General features: G+C 33.4%; 6 protein-coding genes across 9 annotated transcripts in view; 4 read left to right on the forward strand and 2 right to left on the reverse strand.

The window, feature by feature from the left end:
• The window catches only part of fz2 (frizzled 2), a 39,122-nt gene extending 35,362 nt beyond the window's left edge, over nt 1–3,760 (reverse strand). For both annotated transcript variants that reach the window (XM_088031578.1, XM_088031577.1), the window contains exon 1: nt 3,589–3,760. The gene's annotated coding sequence lies outside the window, so the exon portion shown is untranslated. The remainder of the gene's footprint in view (nt 1–3,588) is intronic.
• Nucleotides 1,789–3,358, forward strand: LOC148179126 (uncharacterized). Of its 2 annotated transcripts, XM_088029991.1 has the most exons (3): nt 1,789–1,979; nt 2,027–2,471; nt 2,535–3,358. In XM_088029991.1, the coding sequence occupies exons 1-3, from the start codon at nt 1,815–1,817 to the stop codon at nt 3,248–3,250; spliced, it is 1,326 nt and encodes a 441-aa protein (XP_087886117.1). In that variant the 5' UTR covers nt 1,789–1,814; the 3' UTR covers nt 3,251–3,358. The 2 variants fall into 2 exon arrangements, with proteins under 2 accessions (XP_087886117.1, XP_087886116.1); XM_088029990.1 differs by having other exon boundaries at nt 2,027–3,358.
• A 1,394-nt stretch (nt 3,761–5,154) lies between the features above and the next one.
• On the reverse strand, nt 5,155–6,477 carry LOC148179127 (uncharacterized). The gene is made up of 4 exons (XM_088030709.1): nt 6,406–6,477; nt 6,212–6,358; nt 5,993–6,157; nt 5,155–5,499 (listed from the first exon to the last, which is right to left on the reverse strand). Exons 1-4 carry the CDS (start codon nt 6,460–6,462, stop codon nt 5,341–5,343), a joined length of 528 nt encoding a protein of 175 aa, XP_087886835.1. The 5' UTR covers nt 6,463–6,477; the 3' UTR covers nt 5,155–5,340.
• A 467-nt stretch (nt 6,478–6,944) lies between these two features.
• Nucleotides 6,945–11,996, forward strand: LOC148179128 (kelch-like protein 7). 2 transcript variants are annotated; one of them, XM_088031582.1, is made up of 9 exons: nt 6,945–7,190; nt 7,638–7,835; nt 8,178–8,334; nt 8,396–8,561; nt 10,335–10,468; nt 10,520–10,679; nt 10,729–11,057; nt 11,447–11,625; nt 11,682–11,996. In XM_088031582.1, exons 2-9 carry the CDS (start codon nt 7,651–7,653, stop codon nt 11,896–11,898), a joined length of 1,527 nt encoding a protein of 508 aa, XP_087887708.1. In that variant the 5' UTR covers nt 6,945–7,190; nt 7,638–7,650; the 3' UTR covers nt 11,899–11,996. The 2 variants fall into 2 exon arrangements, with proteins under 2 accessions (XP_087887708.1, XP_087887707.1); XM_088031581.1 differs by lacking the exon at nt 6,945–7,190 and adding an exon at nt 7,226–7,398.
• Nucleotides 9,550–10,215, forward strand: SmE (Small ribonucleoprotein particle protein SmE). The gene has a single exon (XM_088031583.1). It carries the CDS (start codon nt 9,802–9,804, stop codon nt 10,084–10,086), a length of 285 nt encoding a protein of 94 aa, XP_087887709.1. The 5' UTR covers nt 9,550–9,801; the 3' UTR covers nt 10,087–10,215.
• Nucleotides 11,997–13,181: 1,185 nt separating the features above from the next.
• On the forward strand, nt 13,182–15,530 carry Smyd4-3 (SET and MYND domain containing, class 4, member 3). The gene is made up of 4 exons (XM_088029287.1): nt 13,182–13,610; nt 13,656–14,814; nt 14,860–15,196; nt 15,245–15,530. Exons 1-4 carry the CDS (start codon nt 13,331–13,333, stop codon nt 15,455–15,457), a joined length of 1,989 nt encoding a protein of 662 aa, XP_087885413.1. The 5' UTR covers nt 13,182–13,330; the 3' UTR covers nt 15,458–15,530.
• Nucleotides 15,531–15,827: the final 297 nt, after the last annotated feature.

Consider the following 15,827-nt stretch of genomic DNA (forward strand, 5'->3'; position numbering starts at 1 on the left):
AGATCAAGTCTGGAGCATCTTTTGTTTCAAAATATTACTTTTTATGTTTCCAACTGATGAATTTTCTTTCTAACTTTATACGTAGGTATGTACAAAATAATTGAGTAACACAAATAAAATATGTATAAGGATTCCATCATGTTCCCAAAAGAAACGAAATACACAAACCCTTTTTGAGGTGTGACGTTATTTACTAAATCATAATATGTAATCAATAAAGAAAATGTCCACGTACACTGTTAAAACTTTTATTAGACGACCTTATGGATATTCTAGTTGCGGCCAAAACGTTGCATTAAATTTAATATCCTGTCTACCGCCTGATTTATAACGTTATTTTTAGCATAAAGGAAAGTGAAACCAGTAGCAATGATTGACATTTTTTTATTAAACTCTCCCCTTGTGTAATGTAAAACAGATAACAGTTTGAATTGTCAGCAACATTTACAAGTAGAAACCGAAATTTGTCATCATAAACCCAATGACAACGTTTGATAACCGGTAGCAAGTACCCTATAAATAAAAGATTGTATACATGTACTACAACACCTGGATTATAAATAAATATGCAGAGGTGGTGATAAAACACATTTGTATGTACAATCAATAATTTTATTGTATTTAAAATGTAGCGGCACTTGAGGAGTAAGTTGTAGAAAAATATGTACTCAGAACTCCAGAGAGCTGCAGAAATGATAGGCAGAATTATAAAGATAAGGCGGTCTATTTGACCGAAGTTTTTTTATCAAACCGATGAGTCCATAAAGATATAAATCATAACTGAATAGTCTATGTAGAGATTATGTTGAATAATATTGAATAAATATCGTTAAAACACAAAGAGACCTACTATAATGTTTGCATTACAAATACAGCATGCAATAAAGTTTTATTATCATTATTAGTATTAAAGGTTTTGATAAATATTTTTCTCGGCCAGATTTCTAAGAGGAGCTGACGTAAAATAACACATCAAAATATTTACTTGAGCTGTTTTAAAGTAATCTCTTAGTCATTCGTGATTCCAGTAGTGTTTGTCTTGTCTTTAATTTGAAAGAATAAAATTACCTCCTATTGTGACAAATCATTATTATTCTCCCGAAATAAACAAAATTATTCGTTCAATGAACCTCAAACTATTTCCCATAGTTTGGCCCTCACGATCATCCTCACAATTTATACTCCTCATATTTCAGCTCCTTCCAATATTCTTCTTGGGTTTCATTGAAGATGGCGCAATAAGTGGTGCGGTGAACTATAAAATATGGCCCTAAGTGCGTTTAGGAATGTATACGGTCATCTGGCGACCCGTACTGTGGTTCTTATCACTCCCGGACTCCATCAATCACCCGGAACTTTGACCTCGAACCGGAACTTGCACGTGTGCCACATTACAGGCGCTAGCCAATAGTGTCGTTAATGGTGACCTCCCTTTTGATGTTTACTCAAATCCTGAATGTATAAAATTATTTTCCAATTATATTTATATCGATTTGGAACAGGTGGATTGTGGAGTCATGAATCTTTAATTTTAACAGCATTTCTACTTGGATATTGATTTAAAAATTAGCGCAAGTAATTTCAAACTTTTGCAAATTGTCCAATGCATTATTATCATTATTGTAAAATTATTAGAATTACTAGAGTCTGAAAATAGATATTTTGGAAAAACTTCGCATTATCACAAAAAATTCCGTTTTTACTCCTGACAAAAGATAATAATGAGGAACAGGAAACATTCAGTTCAACCTTCCTATCGACACTGTGCATCCTTTAGAAGTTGATAGTCAATTTTAATAATTACAATTAACAGCATGTGTCGCAATAAAATTTCTGTTGCAATTTTTATTGTTGTGAGCTTTTGTTGTCTGAGTCAAAGTTCCAGAATATATTTTTCGAAATGCGGAGCTGGAGGATTTTCGTGTGTTCTCAACAACAAAAAATACAACATTACGTATCAGTGTCCTCCAACCGAAACGGTAAGATACCTCAAAAAATATTTTTTTTTAATAATTTTTTTTCACAGGATCCCACATTTTTCCTTTGGCAATTCCGTGCGCCGTCAAATATTGAAACATTGACGATTGCAAACTGCAACAACTTTAAAATATCCTTCCAGTGCACTGGTGAAAATAAACCGTTGCAAATTTTGACTGTGACAAACGTGTCGAATTTATTTTTTCTTAAAACAGTGAACACGCATACTCCGCCTGATGTCCGATTGGAAAATATAAAGAATCTGGAATATCTACCTGAGAATGCTTTTTCCCAAATCAAGAGAAGATTCCCGATAAGTGGCTGTTTGAATCCTGCAAGGGATTTTCAAAATTTATACTTGAGTAAAGTTAATATTGGAACCGTGGCTCCTAAAGCATTTAATGATCTGAAGGATTTTGGTAATTTTTCATGGTTGGAAGTCAATGTTAAGCGCCTCCAGCATCTAGCAATTGAAGTTCAGTTTAACAAAGCAGGTAATTTTTCAATTCGGAAGAGCAACATTGAAATTTGCGAGCAACTCGCTTTTAAACTTGTAGGACCCCAAGCTGTGTTTCTTGAAAACAAATTTGTAGAGATATATTCTGGAGGAATTAATGGAACGATTAGGACTTTTGTATTCACGATGAACACTGTTGATAATGTACAACCTTATGCTTTCTCAATCCTATCTGAAACTGTGCACATTTTCGATAACAAATTTGAGTATTTACAAAATGGAGCTTTTGAGAAAATTAGTCCAGGACTTCTTGAAAACTCTCACGTTAACTTTGGCTCTCTTAGATTTATATACGAATTTAGTTATAACTCTGTGAATTTTATGGATGCTGGTAGTTTAAATCCTGACATGCCAGCATACGATAATGTTGCTACTGACTTAAAATTTCATCATAACAATCTTATTTGCACTTGTGAAAATATAGGGTGGTTATTTTCTGGAATTGGATATGGTTATAAAACTTCACTGATGCAAGAATTTTATGAAACTATCACTGAAGTAGAATATAAAAATTGGTGTTCTTACACCTCGTGTGAACTGCTCATTTATTTCAGTAAAAAACTTGTATCAAATGGAATATGTTTAGAAAATAAGACTGCAGAAAGTCTCTGCGAAGTCGAGAAGGCAGTCACTGTTGCCAGTTTAAAATTAAATAGAACAGACAAAACTGTAGGCACGGCTGACGGTTCCAAAAGTGATAAAAACGCACTGGTTTGCATTATATGTATCATTTTAGTGGCAACAATTTTTGGTTAATACTATTTTTGCTCTTACACTGTCGTACTATCGAGAAAAAAAACTTTCTTTTGTACCATTAAAAATTCATGATAGCATCTTGCCATCAATAAACTTTTTTGTTTTTTTTTTAATTTTATATTCCTCCATCGTTTGATTATAAAATATTTTGAAAACCGAAGAAGAGAATATAAATTTTAGAATCCACTTGAATACCCTTTTTATAAGTTTTACAATCTATCTATTCTTCCCTTTTACCAAATCATTCTAGTACCTCCCCATCTCCGAGATGCCGTGCTGAATTTCAAATAACTTTCTACCGGCAAAATATAACCTCACCTAAATAAAACTCAACTTACCTTTCTTCTAATCCAAATTTCCGAAAAGAAGCAACTTAAAACTGTACACCCAATATCGAATAACAAAACACGTCACGGCGTCAAATATCCGTCAGGTCCATTTCCTCGTACAACAGCCGCACCAGAGAACGACACAAGATACCGTAAACAAAGCAAATGGCGGAATCCGTTTTCCACGCCGCGACGCCGACGGATCGATACATAGACGTAGCTTTCAGTAGACCAAATAAGTGTAAAAGGCTAGAGTCCCGTATCTGAAAGAGCTTCAGGAATTATTTTGCTGTCTGGATGGAAGGGACACATGCGTACAGGATTCGTGCAGGTTGAAGTTGGTTTTGCAGGGAATTTCATGATTTTTCGTTTCCTGCTGCCTTTAATCTTCTCCATTTATTGCTGAATATTCGGATTTAACACGTATTTTTAGTAGACGGGAGAGAATGTCATTCGTTAGGATACAAAGGGTTTTAATTACCTGGTGGAACAAAAGAGTCCCTTGTACATTGAAATCCTGGAATAAATTTTACAATCAACTGGAAATATTCATACAGTCTTTGTACGATTTTTTAAGATTACGGTTAAATGTAGCCGTAAAAAAATAATAGCTGTAATGAATGAATACCTGTGTTTCTATTAAAGAGACTTTTATTATAACCCCGTAAATCAATACACACTGTAATCACATTTTTATGATCACTAAATTAACGCTCACTTTACAACACGATAACGTGTTTTGTGTAACAAACCCTCACACCAAATATATGGTAATAAATAATTCTAATTGAGTGGCTTTAATAAAAATACAGTCATGATTGTATTCATTGCTCGAGGATTAACTAAAATAAATATTGAATATTGAAATTATGTTTTCCTAGACTATCTTTACCGGCATAAATTTGGGGATTTAGCTAGTTGATATCTAAAAATGTTTTTACCAACGATAGAATAAATTCAAGCTATTAGAATGAAGGACTGTTTAATTTGCGCAGCAGTCGTTTTTGTGGATACAAATTTATTTTCGAAGCCGTTTCTAATTAACTTCACTAGAATTGAAGATTCTGTTTTTGGATTCATTTCCTTGTTTAATTTTTATTTCAAACATAATCCACCTTCTATATTGGCAAAGTAATAAATATAAAATATTTCCAATTCACTTTTAACGATCATGCTATGTACATGTTTCTCCTTATAGGTACCACTCAATTTTATTGTCGACAATCTCAGGATTATTTTTAAGGTCAAGACTCAAATAAATATAATTATTATTACTGTTATGAAAATCCCACAGGGATTCTCTCTAGAATGTTCAAAAAACTGTAAGCAAAATCGAATATAAAATTTGACACGGAATACATTAAATTAATTTTAATTTTTCTTTTCTATATTTTAACTTTCCACGTCCAGATTTTTAGATGTTGAATGGCTTTGAGCATCCACGGCTTCCACCGATTTTATGTGATGATTTAGACGAAGCTTTGAATTATTGGCCCTTCAGCCTAAGACAATATATATATTTAGAGTAGCAGTGGAGAATGTTTGGTCGCCCATCTTGAAAAAAATAAACAAACGTTTCATCCTATCACCCTGTATATTAAATTATTGTCAAACAAATTAACATATTTAAAATAGAAATACACTTATCTCTTATCAACCCTACGAATGTGAAAGAAAAAGACAATAAAGTGGTTGTTAGTTAAATTACAATTAAACAATGTTTTTGTTTGTAATAACAATTGTGCAAGCGTAAAACAACGATTATACAGACGTTGGAATATCGAGGTGAACTTGGAAACAGAACATGGGATCTCCGCTGGTGGTGTGAGGTGTAATTTCTATTTTATATTCTCCTTCCATTCCTAATGGAACTGTAACATCGCTATCGCTCAGTTGAAAGTTTTTTAGTTCATAGTCACCCTGAAGAGCAGGAAGTATTTTTAATGAGTCTATAATTTAAATGATTTTGCTAATCATAATAAATTCAAGAAGAATAGAAGAAATAAGTAGAAATATTTTTTAGAACCTGAAAAACCTCCAAATTTTGCGCATTAACACAAAAATCAAGAAAATGAAAAATAACGCAAACAAATTACTATATGGAAAATGATGAAGTTGAATTTGTTTTAGCTCAATACAAAAGTAACGCTTCATTTATGTAACCAGTAATACAGCAGTGTAAATATGGTAGCCATTAATAACAGTTTTTTCGGTTATAATTTTCATTATTTCTAGAAAAATTTTCAGTATTTCGTCACTGTTATTTGTGACAAATAATCCCTTTTATTAATTTGTTGTATTTGTTCGAACAAATTTAAAAACCGGAAATAAACCAAATCTTTAAAAATCTTAGATCCTCTTTTAGTCTTTTTAAATGCTATGCGTCTATAAAAATATTACAAATTTTGCTTACCGTTCCCATAAAACAATCGTCTTCGGGAAGTGATGGTTTCACTTCAGTTTTGAATTTCTTATGAACGTCTTGAAGCCAAAGATCTAAATTTTCACACAAGTTAGCTGTTTGTTCATTTTTGTCTTCCCAATTTCCATCAACTTTTTGAACTACTTTTAGATGAAACTATTAGGTAAAAACGGTTATTGAACATAATGAGATAACTATCAAAATCAATACCGTGTTCTCATCGGTGATGTCTTCTGGAATATGAATGGTCCCATCGATACCTTTAGGATCATTTTTAAAAATGTAACTTATAGAACCTTTTCCCTCTACAGGTTCGTTACATTCATTTACGTTAAATACAGTTATCGCTTGTATACTCTACAATGAAAATAAATACAGTGACCAAAAAATCACAAGAATATTACCAATTTGATTGTTGAGAAACAGAAAACACAAAATAACAGTGTTTTTGAAGAGAGCATTTTGAATGAGTTGTTGCTTGCAATTAGAATAATAACCGCGTTATTTTATTTATATAGTTTCCAGAGTCCTTGTGTAAGAGAAATATTCGTGCGAACAACTACTCACAGCTCCATGTAACATTTGTTGTTAACAAGCGCAACATGTAATAAAAATATTCCTGTAATGTAGTTGTCAATACTTTTTTAAATACGCACTTAAAATAATTTGATTCATTACTTTGAGGTTTGATTAGTTCTAAGTCTGTATTTACAAGACAGTATACATAAAAAAAGTATAATAATACATGAGCTCCTGCGGTTATTTCTATTTATTTTTATTTTTAAAAGTAGGGTTTCCAGTCAGACGTCTTTTATGACTAAGCTTTATACGAAACGAGAAAGACTTTCCCTTTTACTTTCAATCAGCTTTGATTACACACCTATCCATAGTCGTTATAATTTTCAAACTTTGTCAGATTTGGCAACACCGGACGGCTGAGGGCAGTGTACTCAAGAACCCGTACAAGAATTAAAGCTTACCTTCTGTTACCTGAACCTGACCACAGCCTCAGAATATGTTTGAGAAGAATCATTGATCTATAATCTTATTGTAAAAAATATTATGTGTAAGAACAGGTCAAGATTCTTGACTATGATTTGAGAAATCACGTAAAAACTTCATAAGAATAATGCATTCAGTGTCTATTGTGACGTTGCATTGAAATCACCGGTGAAGATTGTAATAATCGGTAAGTTCGTCTTCTTTTTGTTAGTAGAGTGGGGTTTTTGTTAAAGAGGTGCGCTGATTAATTGCGCAGTGGATATCTAATGTATCATCTGTGATATCAACTTGCTTTAAATTTACTCTTATTCTTATTAGAATTAGATTAAGAACACAATGTCCAGAAGTCATGAATCGATAAAGATAAAGAAGTTTCAGCCTAAAAAAGCACATAGGTACCTAACTGCTAGTTACTTTGATGATTTTCGAGGCTTTTTGATACGTTAGTTTAAATTTCTTACTAGAAGTACACAATAGTTATAACTTATAATAACTTTGTTGATTTCTATGCGGTTTAATAGAATTCTTCTTTTCGAAAAACCAACCGTTAACACCAATTCAAAACTGTTTTCTTTTTAAACCAACTGATCGAAAACCGAATTTTTCACAGTATTTCAAGTTATTTTTTCAACAGTTTGGCGAACAAAATGGGATCAAGAGTCGGAGGATTTAATTCAGCAGGACTGCCAGCTGATAAAGCCCTAGCAGGTGTACCACGATTACTGGACGATTTGCAACGTCTGTCTGAAGATACTGATTCAGCAGATATAATTTTTATTCTAGGTAGAGAGGAAGAACGTGTTTTTGCACATCGAGTGATTCTAATGGCACGGTAAGAACAGTTTCAAAGACTTTTCCAAAATGGCACTAATGTAGGAAACCACAAATCCGATAATTACTGTTGAATCTTTTCACCTGTTATCTGTTAAGATTAATACTAATTTAATTGATGCTCTGCATAATTCATTGTGATAAATTACCTCGTAGCAGCAGGTGATGCCATTTAGTACAAAGCTCCACATGAGAGCGTAATAATTAATTAATTATAAAATTAAATTAAGCTTATAATTAATATTGCACACATGCAAACTATCTATAACAGTCGGTGTTTAGAACCTCCTATAAAAAATTAAAAGATAAAATAGATGAGTTCAGATTTATGTTTTTGAATCAGATGCAAAAGCTTTCAAACTGCTAAACGTGGAGAAGTTTGCCGGATTCCAGGATGTTCAGTGTCACCGGCAGCACCTGGAACTCCAACTCCTGTTCGCTTACCTCAAGCACCACCTGATACATTTAAACAGTTTCTTCTTTACGTATACACCGGAAAGGTTGGTATATACCACATGTTTCTTATTTTGTAAACTGACATGAAAATTATGACCTACATAGATCTTGCTCCAGGACAGCAGTGTTTTTGAAATGCTAGCTTTAGCTCAAGAGCTTGGCGTTGACGAACTACGGAACGCTTGTGAAGACCATGTGACGTCGACGTTGTCGGTTGCTTCAGCTTGCACGTTTTTGGCGGCGGCGATGGATATACAGAATCGATCACCAGGTAAATAACAACATAATAGTAGTTTTTTGATGCGTTGTTTAAAAGACAAAAGATTTTGTGTCAGAAAGGAAATTTTTGACCTCAACGCCATAATTTGGGTACAAGACTTTCTGTATTTTTTATCTCCAGTTAATTGCGTGTCGTATTTATTCTTATTACATGACATTTTATTGTTTTCACGAGTCTCTTTCTATATTTATCCCTACCAGTGAACTAAATCTGAAAAAAAAAACATAATATCCTTAAATTTCTGCATTTTTTTTTCAAATTTTGAATTCCTTAGATTCGATTTAATTACATTTCAATGATGCTTAAATTAGGAACCTAAATTAACTACTACATCCTTGGATGGTTTCGATTCTCTAGAAAAGTCAAATCTAATAACATAATAATAAAGCCTTTCATAACTTATTTTTTTATTTATTTGATGGCACATTTGACTTTGAATTCCTTGGTTTGAATAAACCTTTTGAATTCCTTGGTTTAGCTAAATTGTTGGAATAATTTATAAGTTTTTAGATTCTATGAAATTCTCTTAATTACTTCGATTCCTTTGCATGGAAACTTGAGATTCTTCGGAGTTCTTTCAGTCCAATTGTTCTTTTTATTTTTGGGTTTCTAAATTTTTTGCTTTTTAGAAAAATGTGTTGTTAATAAAAAAAAATTACATATTGTATTGTAAGAAAAGATATCCCCAGAAAATTTCAGCCACTATTTTATTAAAATTGAGATGAATCTCTATGTATATTCCAAAATTATACTGTAAGAGAGTACCTTTTGCGTAAATAAATAAGTTTTGCTTTGTAATAAAATAAAATTACATAAAGGAAGTATTTTTGAGAAAATTAGAGAGAAAGCTTTCATCTCACATTGCATTTAATTTTCGCGCGTTCAGTGTCACCAACAGACACATACCTAATCCTAGTTTTTAAAGTGGCGTCTATAGTTTTCTCGTTCTCTCTTGTATTTTCTCGTATCTACATTTCACTCTATTACTATTTCTGGTTCCTTTTCTGCGGTGATATTGGCTAAACCGCCCCCTTTTGTTTGGTTATGTTATTATTCGAAGTTGCTTCAACGTTTTAACTACGAATACTCAAAATACGAACAATCTTGTGATTCTCTTGTGATTACACACACCTTTGACTTGCTGAGTGACGTGTGATTGGCTACATCTTTTTTTCGTCTCGCCGAAGAGATTGAGGTTAAGTGAAAACACCGGCAACGTTCAACCACCAAAATGGCATACAAACCACAAAAAGTTCAAAAGGTGATGGTACAACCCATCAACTTGATCTTCCGATATCTTCAAAATCGTTCAAGAGTGCAAGTGTGGCTTTATGAGAACATTAACTTGAGAATTGAAGGACACATTGTGGGCTTTGATGAATACATGAACCTCGTTTTGGACGATGCGGAGGAATATTATGTTAAAACGAAAAACAGGAGGCAGTTAGGGAGGATTATGCTAAAGGGGGATAATATAACTTTGATACAGAATGTAAATCCTACATCAGGGAACTGAAGACTATCTAATTTGTGTTAAATGATAAGTTATAATAGCAACATTATTCCATAAATTGTCAGTTTGTTTAAGTAAATCCCAATACTGGTGTATTGATAAACCAATCATTAAAACAAGAATGTTTTGTAATTTTGTTGTTTTATTTATTTTTCCATTAATCTCACAACATTATATGGATAAAAAGTTGTAAGATTTGTATTTATCAAATTCATTTTTTATAATTTTGTATAATACATTAAACATTTTAGGTGGTAAAGCTGCAGCTGGGTTTGTTGAGAGATGCGTGAGCTACATTGGTGAGAATGCAGCAGAATGTGTCAAAACAAATTCTTTTCTATCATTATCAAAAGAAGCAGTTCTAAAATTAATCTCGTCAGATTACGTAAGCCTAATCATAATTTTCTTAAAAAAACTACAAAAAAGCGAATTTTAGCTTTGTTTAGAAGAAGAAGACGTTTGGCGGGCAATCCTAAACTGGGCGAAATACCAAGCGGGAGTAACCCAGCCGACAGCTCATTGGACTGAAGAAGAACGTGCTAGAGTTTGTCAACACTTATCACACGTAATAAATCACGTGCGATTACTTCTTATTGGTCGGTATTATCTTCTAAAGAAACACACTTCTAAATTGTGTACCAACAGATAGCCAAGTATTCGCGGAAGAAGTTGAACCAACAGGAGCAGTTCCCATGGAATTAAGCTTGGAGAGATATAGACACGCAGCTCTTCCAAGCAAATACCCTGAAGGCTCAGAAGACCAACGGCTGCGTCCAAGAATATCACCTCATTTATTCCCGGGCTCTTTAATTCTTGGTCAAGATAAAAGTCATTACCAAAGGGTGTTAAATGCGTGGTTTGGCAACCCAAAACAGAGTTGGCGACTCGTTTTTAGAGCCAGCAGCCACGGGTATTCAGCGTCTGCTTTTCACAGGCATTGTGATGGAGTCTCACCGACGTTTGTCATAGTTCTTGTAAGTATTTTTGTATAATATAAATGAATGCTTTTCCATTATTCGGGGGAGTATAATACATAATTAAGTTTTTCCTACACGAAACAATGCAAATGAGGCAAAAACACTTTCATAGACGGGCTGCGTTTTTCTTTGCATTGCTTGAACTCGTTTACTGCGTCTCCAGTACACGCAGTAAATTAATAATTCACTGATATACAGTTAACCTTTAGTTTAAAATTTATTGACTATCAGTTGATCTTTGAAGGACAATATAAATACTAATATCAGAAAGCTTTTCGTTCATTTCATCGATTTTAAGTACACATGAGTAAATTACTTTCGAAAATAAAGCACCACTTATTAGTCAGGGCTGTAGAGCATATGAATACACTTTATATTGTTAAAAGGGTCCGAGAGGAGAAATATGTGGAGGTTTTAGCGACGCAGCATGGGGTCGACCACCAGGCAAAAGTCATTATATGGCATCTGACCGAGCTTTTCTTTTTACCCTCTATAATCATCAAGATTTACCACCTACACAGTTCCATTTGGTGAAAAAACCATTTGCCATTTGTTATCATCCCGAGTAAGTTAATAATTTTGTATTTGAATAATTTAATTTTATCGTGGATGTAAATAAAGTTCAGGGCCGATATTTGGAGCTGGCGCAGACCTTCTGATTTCAAACAACTGTAACAGTAATATGGATAGTTATTCAAATCTGCCGCACACTTACGATGGGGATGGTGCTTCGCCGGCGGTTTTAATGGGCGATTATAACTTTACTGTAACGGATTATGAAGTTTTTACTCCAGTTGCTACGTCTGGAAAACATCACAAAAATGAACGATATCAGTAAGATCGTTTTATTGAGGAAGTAAAGGCATTATAACGAATGTAAATAAATATGAAATAAATAAGCGACAGTATTTTTAATAAACGTAATATCTTTCAAAATGTGTGCTTTATTTGTTTATAAACATGCGAAATATCTATCTACATTTACTAGAAAGTTTGTAAAATAACCTTGAATATTACAACCTGGAAAGAAATTATCTCGATCTGAAGTCCTAGGAATTCTCTTTGACCTGATTCTATGAGTATACTAACAGGATTACAGTGTAATCATTCTAAAATGAAAATTGTTGCAAAACTATTATTAAATATCACAACAAAAACATCTGGAAAAACTTCATTTCATTTTTTTATTTGGCCTTAAAAATGTTAATAATTACATAAAATATTTCTAAAATAAAAAAAGCTTTTGTGTCAGTTTCAATTTATTTTATTGAGTATTTAATTCGTAATATAATGATTATTGTTAGTCAAAATCGCAGACAGTAAATTTGTCAAACGGCCGCAGAATTATTACAGAAAGCTTTTAAGGAATAAAAATGTTTTTATTACCGTTACAAGAGCTAATTTAATTAAATTTGGCAATTTGCGTGGAAACGTCGTTGTTTTAAGCCTATAAATGAGAAATTTACGTAAGAATCAAAGAGCTAAAAACAGAAATAGTTTGTTAAATGTTTACACAAATGGTGGATGCGCTGGGCTAATCAAAAAATAAATTTCAACATGAACTGGTATTGGAAAAAAATTAGAAAAATTAAGATTGTGAAAAAACATTTAAAAGGGATACAAATTTATTTGAAATAATTCAGTTCAATTCTAAAAAAATGATTTTAAATTGGATCTAATCGTGATATTTTAGAACTTTACAATTTTTATTTTCCTAAAAATCTTTTTTTATTTATCTATCTAATCTAATTTTTATCTATCAGTAAAAATGGGCAAAATATTCAGGATTCTTCAGGGGGTTTGAAAATCTAGACGAAAATCGTAAAATATAAGGTTCAATTGATACAAACATTCGAAAAACTAAAGAATTTCGAAGTGTGAGAAAAAGCATTTATAAACACAGAAAAGGAGGATTTTAGAGTTTTAAAAATTGATGAAAGAATGTCTAACATATATTCGTTTTATTATTATAATTACTTCGTTAAATTCGGCATTTTTTGAATTTGCCAAAAACGAGTCCATTGTTCTGCAATTCCCAAAATGTACACACATTTTACAAATCGTCGCTTCTGACATTTTTAAATGCAGAAAAGAGACCTAAAAACCTCCACTCTAAACTCCAACGAGAAGTTGCGGCGGCTTATTGTGGCAATAAAGCAATGAAACCACTCGAATTATCGGCTTAAAAATAGAGCGCCTAGTGTCTAAAAATACCAAGCCGGTTAACGTGTTCCAAATATCAGAGTCGGTAATAAAGTGAAGAAGACAACATGTCAAAAAGTCATTTTCAAAAATACTGCGAGAAGGCAATTGCTAAACTAACTGAAGAAGAAATTGAAAAGTTTAAAAAAACGACACGGGAAGACGAAAGGATCAAACTTTTGTACGATATAGCTCAAACAGTTCCTGTCGTTCCAGTTAGTAGTGGGAAAAATGTCGAACATGCTGAGCAATCAAAAATTGAAGGTAACAAGTTTTTTGCTGCGAAGAAATATGATGCGGCGTTAACACTGTATAATAGAGGGATAGTTTGTTGTCCACAAGATACAGGTACGTCTTAATAGTCGTTGTAAAATAAACTCATCTAAATTTTAGATAACGCACGAGAGTTGTTGACTATTCTCATTTCTAACCGCAGTGCTACTTTCTTTGAGTTGAACGAATTCAGGAAGGTTTTCAACGACATTGATTACGTCCTCGCTGTTGGAAATTATCCCCCCAAACTTCAATACAAACTTTGGTTAAGAAAAGCGAGATGTTACGACGCGTTGAGTAACGAAAAATACGCCAAAGAAGCGTACGACTTGGCTATATCAAGTCTAAAACATGCAGGCTTGGATGAGATCGGTTTAAAGAAAAAGATTTCTGAAATTCAAAACTTACAAACCAAAAAAAAAGTATCAAGCAATCATGAGATAGTACCAGTTTCAAACGATGATGTTTTCAGTGGTGGAAACAAAGAGTATTTGGCTGCTCATAAAAACATATATTTTGATTTTGACCCTCTTCTTGGGCGGTTTCCACGAACTGTTGAAAACTTAGAAACTGGAGTTATTATTCTTGAAGAAAACCCATTCTGTGCTGTAGTAACACAAGACAGTTCTTTCGCGAATTGTCAAAACTGCTGTTTATCAACGAGACAACCGATAGCATGTTCCAACTGCGGACACGTGGTTTTTTGCAGTTTAAACTGCGAACGAAAAGCGGCCACGTTTCATAGATTTGAATGTAAAATACAACCGATTTTATTCGAATCAGGAGCTTCTATCAACTGCTCGATGGCTCTAAGAATGATTTCGCAGAAACCTCATGGGTTCTTCCAGCAACACAAAAAACTACTCAAAGACTTTTTAAAAGATGGTTGCAAGAAATTACCAATAAAACAACAGATATACAGGTCTGATGACTACATTGCCGCTTTCTTTCTTTGTCGGAACGAACTTTTGAGGAAGAAAGGAGAACTTGTTCATTATTCAGTAATGGCGATCTTCTTATTACGCCTTCTAAAGTTCGCTGGGTACTTTGGAACTGTTCAAGATGAAGTCCTAACAGAAGAAGAAACATTCATTGGAAGTTTAGTACTACGTCACCTTCAGATTCTTCAGTTTAATTCGCATGAAATCTCGGAAATTCGCAACACTGAAGAAAAGTTTGTTGATGGTGTCCAAACTTCTTACACGAGCTACTGTATTGGTGCCGGGTTGTACCCAACGCTGGCGCTTTTCAACCACTCTTGTGAGCCTAGTATTGTCAGGTACGACTTTACAACGTAACTTTTAAAGTTTATAATAAATTTTAGGTACAACGTCGGCAACAAAATGGTTGTGCGCACTATTAAGCCCATTAAAGCCGGAGAAATCATCTACGAAAATTACGGTCCAATGTATACGACCATGGTGGTAGAAGACCGTAGGTGTAGTCTTCAAGAGCGATACTGGTTTGAGTGCTTTTGTCCACCTTGTCAAGAAGAATGGTTACTATTTGATGATATGGATCCGAACCAGATCAAAATTGGGTGCCAAACTGAGAATTGTCCTTTTGAGTTAAGTCTGCACAGAGAAGATTTTTGCCCTTACATAAAGTGTGATTATTGTGGGGCTATCACAAAGGTCATACCGGTTTTAAAAGGACTTTCTGTAAGAACACATTTAATATGTGCTGGTGTAGTATTTGTAAATTTTTAGCAATTGGCGACGATATTACCCAAAGCTGAGGCTCTCTACGCGTCCCGACAATGTCGAGAAGCAATGAAACTCTACATGCAAGCTTTGGATATCCTCTACAGCTTTTCGAGACCACCTTGTCCTGACATGGTGAAGGTACAACAACGTTTGAAGACTCTTTTCATTCATTTGGGGAATAAACAAGCCAACTATGTTAATTCAATTACAAATTAAGCCTTTACTACATTTTTTGGATGTGTATTTCATAAAATTTTATTGATGATATACTGGGTGTTTGGGATTTTGAGTTTAATGTTTATAATTTACCCGTAAAAAGACATGCGCTTACTTTACAATGATCCTCCATGGCATCGTGCTGTTCCGGACAAAAGACGGCAATTAAATAAAGAATATTTTGATAGTCACTTATATAAAATCAAAGTGCAAAAAAAGATTGAAACGTAACAATGAAGATCCTTTTCTGGAAAAAAATTGCGAAGTACATATTATAAGGTACTTCTATGATTCCAACAATAGGTGATTGATGCCCTACTGCTTTAACAATGTTATCATCCCGTTTGGCGATGAAAAAAACACCTTTTTC

The sequence above is a fragment of the Gnatocerus cornutus genome, chromosome 2, assembly GCF_029298725.1.
Source record: "Gnatocerus cornutus isolate USDA-ARS CGAHR chromosome 2, icGnaCorn1.1, whole genome shotgun sequence".
NCBI classification, from domain to species: Eukaryota; Metazoa; Arthropoda; class Insecta; order Coleoptera; family Tenebrionidae; genus Gnatocerus; species Gnatocerus cornutus.